This window comes from Priapulus caudatus, unplaced genomic scaffold, assembly GCF_000485595.1.
Source record: "Priapulus caudatus unplaced genomic scaffold, Priapulus_caudatus-5.0.1 Scaffold115, whole genome shotgun sequence".
In the NCBI taxonomy this organism is placed as follows: Eukaryota; Metazoa; Priapulida; class Priapulimorpha; order Priapulimorphida; family Priapulidae; genus Priapulus; species Priapulus caudatus.
In genome coordinates, this window is record NW_014577176.1 from 410,554 (window position 1) to 420,155 (window position 9,602).

General features: G+C 54.1%; 2 protein-coding genes across 2 annotated transcripts in view; both read left to right on the forward strand.

The window, feature by feature from the left end:
* The window catches only part of LOC106805480 (large proline-rich protein BAG6-like), a 5,985-nt gene extending 952 nt beyond the window's left edge, over positions 1 to 5,033 (forward strand). The window contains exon 2 of the mRNA XM_014807076.1: positions 1,108 to 5,033. Within this exon, the coding sequence (XP_014662562.1) occupies positions 1,228 to 4,737 (3,510 nt within the window). The 5' untranslated portion in view covers positions 1,108 to 1,227 and the 3' untranslated portion in view covers positions 4,738 to 5,033. The remainder of the gene's footprint in view (positions 1 to 1,107) is intronic.
* Positions 1 to 9,602, forward strand: part of LOC106805482 — a 23,424-nt gene that overhangs the window by 7,496 nt on the left and 6,326 nt on the right. The window contains exon 2 of the mRNA XM_014807084.1: positions 5,574 to 6,830. Coding sequence (XP_014662570.1) covers positions 5,633 to 6,830 — 1,198 coding nt within the window. The 5' untranslated portion in view covers positions 5,574 to 5,632. The remainder of the gene's footprint in view (positions 1 to 5,573; positions 6,831 to 9,602) is intronic.

A 9,602-nucleotide genomic window follows, 5' to 3' on the forward strand; every position in this document is an offset into this window, starting at 1 on the left:
ACCTGCTATATATTTATGTGTCAGTGTGCAGCAGCCAGCGTGTGTTGCAGATGAGCATTTGGACGGCATTTACAGGAAATTGTTGGCAATAATAGGTGAAAGAGAGTAGAGAAACATTAAAGGCATAATTCGACCATTGATTATGCAATTTTAACGAATGCTACAGTAACTGGCACCTTGTGTAGTTAATAAGTACATTACCTTATAGCCAAACGCGTATTAGTTTGTCCAATATCACTGCTGGTTACTAAGAAATGTCTAATTGAAATCCGCAGTCCAAGAAATCGGTTGTTGACAGTTACAAACCGTCATGCCGGCCGTAACCGGTCGTAACTGGCGAGGCGGTGTCATACAGATTATAGTGCACCGGACATTTTCGCACGTATGCTCGGCCGTCAGTGATTTCGATCCTTGTAGTCTGAGTGCGCATTCCGTACGTTATGGTTTTACTCTTGGGATTCGGGAATAAATGAATATACGTTCTTGAGATTACAAGCAACTTATAATATGTGGCAACTAGGCAAATAATAACACTAGGCAAACAATTTACCCGGGACAAACAATTCGATGCTCAACATCTTGTAGCAACATGTGACGTCACCGAACCGAACTCGATGTTTATTTTGTTGGCCATAAATTTCGCGTTGTCGCCAGATTACCAAATTTACGGATTTCAATTAGACATTTCTTAGTAATTAGCAGTGATATTGGACAAACTAATACGCGTTTGGCTATAAGGTAATGTACTTATTAACTACACAAGGTGCCAGTTACTGTAGCATTCGTCAACTTTGCATAATCGATGGTCGAATTATGCCTTTAAGACTTTGGTAGTAAATAGATTTCGTATTTATTTAGCATTATATTTTATTGAAATGCTCCAAGTGCCTGTGGGTAGGCCTACCCATAATATTTTAGTACCAAACTATTCTGTTAGTGTTAGATACTATAAATGTAAGACACCATTTATGGCCTGTGTATCACTATGCAGGTTTAAATTTTGCAAATTACTGGTTCGTAGTTCTGGCAGAAACATGTTTGTTAGTGTATGCGATAGTCAAGTTTGAAATGTTTTTGTGCTTATTTGTGTGAATTCATGCATTACAGAAGCTTGGCAAATCCCTCCTGCAACTGAAGAAGCGAGAACTTCCGATTTCATAAACAGTAAGCATAGTGGTTTTATCAGCGAAAATTATTCTCATCTTTCTAACCTAAAATTCTGTCGGCATGTTGGACGTTACTGTAAAGACGCTAGATGGACAAAATCACAGCTACTCCGTCCCGGATGACACGACAGTCAGAACATTCAAAGAGAGGATCGCATCATCCGTGTCCATTCCCGTTGACACGCAGCGCTTGATTTACCACGGCCGAGTACTTCAAGATGACAAGAAACTCATTGACTATGATGTCAATGGAAAAGTATTACACCTCGTGCAGAAGCCTCCACCAAGCTCCCAACCAGCTGGGACCAGCACTGCAACGCCTACACACTCTGGCACTCACGGTCAACCGGTCAGAGGTCAGGACAGCTTCATCGTCGGAGCTTTCACCGTTCCTTCAGAAACGGCCGACCATTCCCAAATTCAGCAAGTTGTGCAGCAGCTAGTCGGGGGAATGGGTGAACTGGGACGCAATGCTCAGGTTTCTACCAGCCCAGCTGAAGATGGCCAGTCTGTGAACCTGCACATTAGCCTAGGACCTATTGACCCAGCACAGATTTTTAACGACCCGCAACAAAGGCTTAACACGGCAGTTCGTCTGGTCGGTTTGGCGAATCAAGCACTCGATAGACTTGACAACCCCAATGACGACGTTAGCCCTACTGGACCAGCTGCCCAGGACTTTACATCGCCACCAGCAGAAGGTGCACCAACTATAATTCCTCCCGGAGCCACTGTGGCGACTGAACCAGGCCCAGACGTTCCCATGGACACCTCATCGCCGAACGAAACAACATCGAGTTCTGATGGCGGTAGCAGACAGACGGGCGCGCCGCCGCCGACTCATCAGCCGCAGCAGGAAGGTGGCAATGACAGGGCGCAGCACCCGCCGTGTCCGCCCCGGGGTCTGGCGGACGTGATGACGGAGGTGACAACCCTCAACGCTAGACTAGTACCCTATCTGGAAAGGTTTCAGCAGCTGATGAGAGACGACCCAGAACTCGGCGACGACGCTCAGCGAATCATCGACGCGCAGCGCACCTTCAATCTCGTCTCGGCGGCAATGCACCATCTGGGCCACGCCTATCACGACATCAGTGACCTGATGATTGACATGAGGCATCCCGCTCCGCGTCACCTCTTGAACCCGCCTCGAGCGGTCGTCATGTATCCGCAGCACAGGCCCCCTCACGGTGTGCCGATGCACACACACGTCAGCGTCCCCGTAACCATCGCGATGGCCGTGCCCACGCCGCAGGCGTCGTCCACGCTGACGGGGAGTGCAGGGACGGCGGCGGCGGCAACGCAAGTAATCACGGCAACGACGACCGTGCCGTCGGCCTCTGCCACCATGTCAACGGGTCAGCAGCCGCAGACGCACCAGCAGCCGCAGATGCACCAGCAGCCGGTCATCAACATCAGGAGGCCCGTTAACGGACCGCAAGGCGCACCGATGAACCCGTTCATGAGGTGGGGCGTCGGTCCGACGACCGTCACCATCAATCGCATCTCGACGACGATTCCCGCGGAGATGCCGCATCAACCCTCGGCAGCGGCCAGCAGCGCGGCCAGCGGCGCTACATCCGCAGCAACGACCGCGTCCGGCGGAACACCGGTCCACCAGACGCATGCAACCCCGGCTACGTCGGGCAACAATCAACCCCCTAGAGAGCAGATGCCGCACTGGGGTCCGCCGGGGCAGCAGCCGGGAGCTATGCCGCAGTTTCTGCCGCCCGAGCTCTTGCAGAACCTGCTCGGTGCGGCCGCCGGCGCCGCTGTGAGGGGAATGCAGGGAACTTTCCAGCCGCGTCCTGACGGAGCAAACCCGACGACGGCGACGAGGACGCGACCGACGGCAACGCTGCACATCCCGCGGCCGTCCGCCCCGCCCCCCGGGGTCGGCATGCCCGCTCTGCCACACCCCATGGTCTCCCTCGACCCTTTTCTGCCGTGCTCCTCCCGTCACTGCATCCCGGCGAGGCCACGCATGCCGCCAGGCGCGACTCCGCAAGCCGCACACGATGCCAACATAGCAGATATCATCGGTGGAGTCGTCAACTCCTTCATTCAACAGCAGGTGGTCGGAGGACTGCTAGGCACGGGGGTTCCGGGGATGCCATTCCAGCCTCCCATGCCACCGGGAGTGGGGCAGGCCCCTGCCATACACTTACAGAACATGGCTCAGTTACTGCGTAACGCACAGCAGAATGCTCCCCAGCAAACTCCCCGCGTAGCGGCGCCACCTACTGGAGCAAACGAGCAGGGAGCGACTGACGAGGTGTTCCTCAACTTACTTCAAAGTATTGCTGGTCAGTTCTCGGCTGATGACAGTGTGCAGCGCGTCACCATAGGGGAGTTTCTGTCCTCTCTCGGCGAGGAGTACCAGCTGGGACAGGAGGGCAGCATTATTAGCGACCTCTTCTTTTGCCTCGCCAATCACCTGACGTTCAACGACCTGATGCGTGTCATGTTCGGTGAGGCTCAGCCACTGCAGGACGTGCAGCCTCAGATTCTCGCCTTCGTTAACGAGCGCGTGCTGCAGGGCCAGCCAGCCACCGAAGCCAACGTCAGCGCCGCCGTCGACCGCATCATGGATCAGCTGATGGCACATCTCGGCGAGACGGTCGCCGACGTTGAGGTGAACGACGGCGTTGACTATCTCGCGACGGTCAGCGCCTTCGTACGTGCGAGGCTGCGGCACGTTGTCGGCGTCGTCATCGGCAGCGAGACGGACGCGGCGGGATTCGGTGAGCGAGTGCGGGCGAGCGTGGAGCGCAGCCTGCAGGAATGCATCGCGCTGCACCTGCACTGCCTGCGCGGCGGCCAGCCCGCGTTCATGGCCCTCGTGTCGGCAGAGCTTCGTCGCATCACTGCCGACACGAACCCGCTCATCCAGCAGTGGATAATGAACACGGTGCGGCAGCAGCTAGCCGCCGCCATCCCCAACGTGAGCGTCACCGTCGACGACGTCCGATGCTACGTGACGGGTGCGGCGACGCCGGCGCCCCCTTCTGCACCCGCGCCCGCGGCGAGAGCGGAGGCGACGCCAATGGTAACAGCGGAGGATGGCATCGCCATGGCGATGGATTCGTCTGATGAGTCGATGCACAGTGCGCAGGAGCCGAGCGAGGAGGACGACGACGAGACGGCAGCGGACAGCCGCGGCGCGCGGCGCGATGACTGGCGCGGCGTTGTGCCGCACGAGTGGGTCGACGTCATCAGCAGGGACATCGAGACGCAGCAGCACCAGAGGGCGCAGGCATCGATGAGCGACGCCTACCTGCAGGGTATGCCGGCGAAGCGACGGAGAGTGTCGTCAAGCATCCACATGGCAGACGGAAAGCCGCTGTCGTCGAGTCTGCCGGACCTCCTCAAGAAAGCCATATCTGCGACGGGCGCCCATCCCGTGACGAGCGTCGCCGCGGTAACCAAAGAGGCTGCGGAGTCGATGGTGATACAGGAGTTGTACGAGCAGCAGGTCAAGCATGACATAAAGCGCCGTCTGGAGGCCGATTCTGATTACAACCCCGGTCGTTTCCCTCACACCGACGATTTCTTTGCGGATAAGCAATAGCCGGCTAGCTGTGAAGGCAAACGTTCATATATCTGAAAATTTCAAAAATGTCAAATGAATTAACTAAAATATTTAATCGAAGTTTTGGTTACGTATGATACATTATTGAAAAATGAGAGTAACGTAATTTTACATAATTTTAATATTCACTTTAGGCTGATATACATTCACGTAATATATGTTTTGTATTTATCAGAGATTTACTCACTAGGTATTGAATCTGCAATCTGCTGCAATTTTAATTGTCAAAATTTTCCTCATGAATAAAGGTGAATCTGGTGTACTGATATGATAAATTGATGTGTATGTATTGTCATATATGCTATCTTGCTACGGTGCCTGCATACATTTGTACACATACTTTTACATGTCTTATATGTAAATTCTAAACGATCGCAGCTGTGTGTGAGACAAGAGTTGCATATATTTTTTTCGCCAATGAATGTGAATTGACATGACTCGCGTGTTTTGTCATGAAAGACGATGTTACGCAAATGAAACCATCATGCAAGAAGCCATAGACGAAACCCGAAAATACACAAAGCACTAATCCATAGACGTAGATGGCAGTGATGTGAGGAAGCGAAGGGTATGTCTGTGGCAATGCAGCTTGCGTTTTTGATTTCGGAACACTTATCAACTATCTTACCGTGGAATACTGCTGATGGTATAGCCAATAACTGTGTTCAGCAGGCAACAAGGCAAGCTGTTCTTCGATGTGTTGTTTACACGTGGATATGTTAGTGTATCACTCCCAGTCGATGGCCTACTCTTTATAAACCGAGTGCATCTATTCATCTGGCAATTTTTACAGTGACTTTCGTCCTCTGTTACAGACTTACATGGAAGACTATTTGCACTGCCTTCGTGGTATAGACCACTCAGTGATGTGATCATGTGTGTCATCTCGTATGTTATGGGAAGAACTCTCATGCCCAGAACAAGTCTGTTGACAGTTAAAAGAATCTTTCTGTATCTAGTACCATTTATAAGTGCATGCAAAACTAGTGGAAGAACTTCAGAGTCAAGCGACATACGTACAGGTATGCAAAGATATCAACCATCATCAAGACTGGCAATCAAATTTCCACCATCTCCAGAAACCGAGCAAACAGCGCCTCACATCAAACCGATGGGCGAGGCAGAACTCGTAAAAGAATTCACGATTGCGCAGTCTGTGGATAGAGTGCCTGCGTTTGTTTCATCGTCTTTAGCACCGTGCTCATCAAGAATTATATACGGAGCCCCACCAGTGGCAGCGTTGAGTCACTTAAGAATTCTATCCGAGGCGGCGAGTACTTTATCTTCCACTACAGTGTGTCCAGCTGACAATACGAAACAAGACGAATCATTGATGCAGAACATAAACGTTGAGAGTGACGTTCATTGTGACGGTGTTGCAAGGTTGGATCAATCGAAGAGTAGCAGCGAAGCAGGCAGCATGCGAGAAACGCTGACTCCAGAACCCACGACGTCCCGTCACAAAGCAAAGTTGGAATGCCGTCCTGGAGTCTCTAGCCTTGCAGCGTTGTGCCACGGCGCGATGCAGATACGTGGCTGCGATGAAGCATCAGCGTTGCCGACGACAACCCACGCCCAACAGAGCGCGCGTGGACAACAGCAGCTGGCAGCGTCTGCGAATGAGCCGGTCGAGCAAATATGTTACCTGTTCAACGACAGACGTGCGTCGTCGTCGGACCGCGCCGCCGCCGACAATGACGACGATGAGTCGACGCTCGTGCTCGGCATGGCTGACGTCATGCCCTTCAACGTCGTCGCCATCGAGGAAGAGGTCGCGGCAGCAGACTATGACACTGGCGACGCTGCGGCTGCGGACTATGAGATGGTGGCGCCACTAGACGTGATCGACGTCGCGGAGGGCAATGTGTCGCGGACCGATCACACGTACATGACACCTTCTACTCCTCATCCTCCTCTGCCGGCGAGGGAGGACGGCGAAAATGATGGTCGAGAGGAAACGAGCCGGAGAGATGAGATGAGATTTGGTGACACTATAGAGGAGGAAGAGATGAGAAGCGAAAGCGACGCGACAAAGAGTCGCAGTGGACATTGTGCAACGGCAGGTCTCACAGGTGAGTGAGTGTTCACGCTGGAACACTTTGTTTCTCATATACCTGGGTATGTGGGGGGAAGGTATGCCCAGGACAAATCCATAGCTAAATTGAAACAGTTGTACTTGGGTCTATGAATTGCCCAGGAGTAGATTTAATCACCATGTGTGCTGTGCAAAAACGATATCCTCCAACCCTTTGATCAAATTCATTTTTTTCACTTTTTGTCACTTCTTTTTGTGCATAATCATGTATACTGTTTACTTCACACTTGGGCCTGGTGTTCACAAACAGGGTGGGTGGCCTGAGCCCCTGGACCCCACCTGAACCACTGTGTGGATTTGCTATTGCCAGTATCTGTCATGATGTAGGACCTGTTTGTATTGGTGTACGTGTTGTATTGGTGTACTCAAAGTGCAGCTGAAGTGGACGTTGTCATATCAGGTACTACAGATATGTACCCGAGGTACGTATGTATGTATATTGTATACACAAGTGTACCAGACCTGTATCTTCTCAGCATATATGTACCCTGTGTTTACATAAACGTACCTGCCCCTGAGATGGAGATCGAATGAAGACGGTCATGGAGGTGTAGGGGGCAGGAGGAGGAGGAGGAGGAGGAGGGGAGAAGGTGATGGAGTAGGGGAGGAGGAGGAGGAGCGGAGAAGGTGATGGAGATCGAATGAAGACGGTCATGGAGGAGGAGTAGGGGGCAGGAGGAGGAGGAGGAGGAGGAGGGGAGAAGGTGATGGAGTAGGGGGAGGAGGAGGAGGAGCGGAGAAGGTGATGGAGATCGAATGAAGACGGTCATGGAGGAGGAGTAGGGGGCAGGAGGAGGAGGAGGATGGGAAAAGGTGATGGAGTAGGTGAGGAGGAGGAGGAGGAGGAGGAGGAGGAGGGGAGAAGGTGATGGAGTAGGGGAGTAGGGGAGGAGGAGGGAGGAGGGGGAGAAAGTTGATGGAGTAGGTGGAGAGGAAAGAGGAGGAGGAGGGAGAAGGTGATGGAGTAGGGCGGAGGAGGAGAGGAGGGAGAAGGTGATGGAGGAGGGAGAGGAAGAGAGGAGAGGGGAGAAGTGATGGAGGAGGGAGTAGGAGGCCAGCGAATGGAGGAGAGGAGGGGAGAAGGTGTTGGAGTAGGGGGAGGAGGAGGAGGAGTGAGGAGGACGGAAGGGAGATGGTTTGGAGTAGGTAGGAGCGAGGAAGAGAGGAGGAGGGAGAAGTGATGGAGGAGTGAGGGGAAGGAGGAGGAGGGAGGAGGGGAGAAGGTGGATGGAGTAGGTGGAGGAGAGAGAGAGGAGAGGGGAGAAGGTGATGGAGAGATAGGCGGACAGGAGAGGAGGAGGAGGGTAGAAGCGTGATGGAGTAGGCGAGAGGAGGCAGCGAGGAGGGGGGGAGAGGTGATGGAGATGCGAATGAATAAGGTCCATGCAGGAGAGGAGGGGCAGGAAGAGGAGGAGCTCCAGAGAGGTGATGAGATAGGTGGGAGGGAGGAGGAGAGAGGAGGAGGAAGAGGGGAGAAGCGAATGATGGAGGAGGAGGAAGGCAGGAGGAGGGAGAAGGTGATGGAGAGGAGTAGAGGAGGAGAAGCGTGTTGAGTTAGCGGGAGGAGGAGAGAGGAGTAGGAGGAGGAGAGGAGGAGGAGGGGAGCGGTTGGAGTAGGAGGAGGAGCGAGGAGCGGGAAAGGTGATGGAGTAGGTGGTGAGGAAGGAGGGAAGGAGGAGGGGGAGAGGGAGAGAGTAGGAGGGGATAGTTGGATTATTCAACATTATCAGGAGTAGAATAACAACATATACTGTGTTTATTCTCTGTTTATTCCTGATTTGTGATGCTATATAGCCATTAATACTGGTTAAAATTTATTATGTAGTCTTGTACAACTGAAACCTAGTTGCGTTAAGATTTCAGTTCGTGCTGCATTACGTCGAGAGAGCCCGACTGCTATTTATGTAGGCACGGTGCATCGTATAGAATTAAATGTTCTGAACCTTGCGTTGTTTATGTATAAAGTCCAAACGTTGAAGGAAATCCAGTTCGTTCGGCTGCATTTCTGCTTGAAGAAAAAGCTGCCATCCACACAAATATTTCATAATGTCATAGTCATAAGTCTGAGATGAACTTCCACAAGGATTTATTATTGCTCACGCCACGCGTGAGCAAGAGTCCGGAAATGTTGTCTAATATACATGAATAGAATAGTAACTGTGCGCGTCCCGTCGTTTGGAACGAAGAGCTCCCCAGTGTGGTCCATATATATATGCCCAGCGACGTGTGAACGTCACAGTCAGGAGGTCCCCAGGCACTGCAGGCCGAAAAAAGCGTCCGGGCCCGCCCCCCGCCCCGCCGGCCCGCCCCCCCGCCGCAGCGGGCCCCCCCGGCGCGCCCCGCGCCCCCGCGCGCGGCCGCCCCCCCCGCGCCCCGGCCCGCGCCGCCCCGGCCGGCCCCCCCCCGCCGCCCCCGCCCCCCGCCCCCCCGCCCGCCCCGCCCGCCACCCCCCCCCGCGCCCCCCCCGCGGGTCCGGCCCGCGCCCCCGCCCCCCCGCCGCCCCCGCGCGGCCCGCGCCGCCCCCCCGCGCCCGGGCCGCCCCCCCGCGCGCGCCCCCCCCCGGCCCGGGCGCCCCGCCCCGCCCCCCGCCCGCCCCGCGGCGGCGCCGCCCGCCCGGGCGCCCCTCGCCACTCGCCTGAGCGCACTGCACAAGCGTGCGTCATACGTCTCTACATCCGGTTTTGCATCCGGGTTCGCGATCTCGTGACGCTTAGTCACGGCGAAGAGATATGTTTCTAGAAACTTCTCT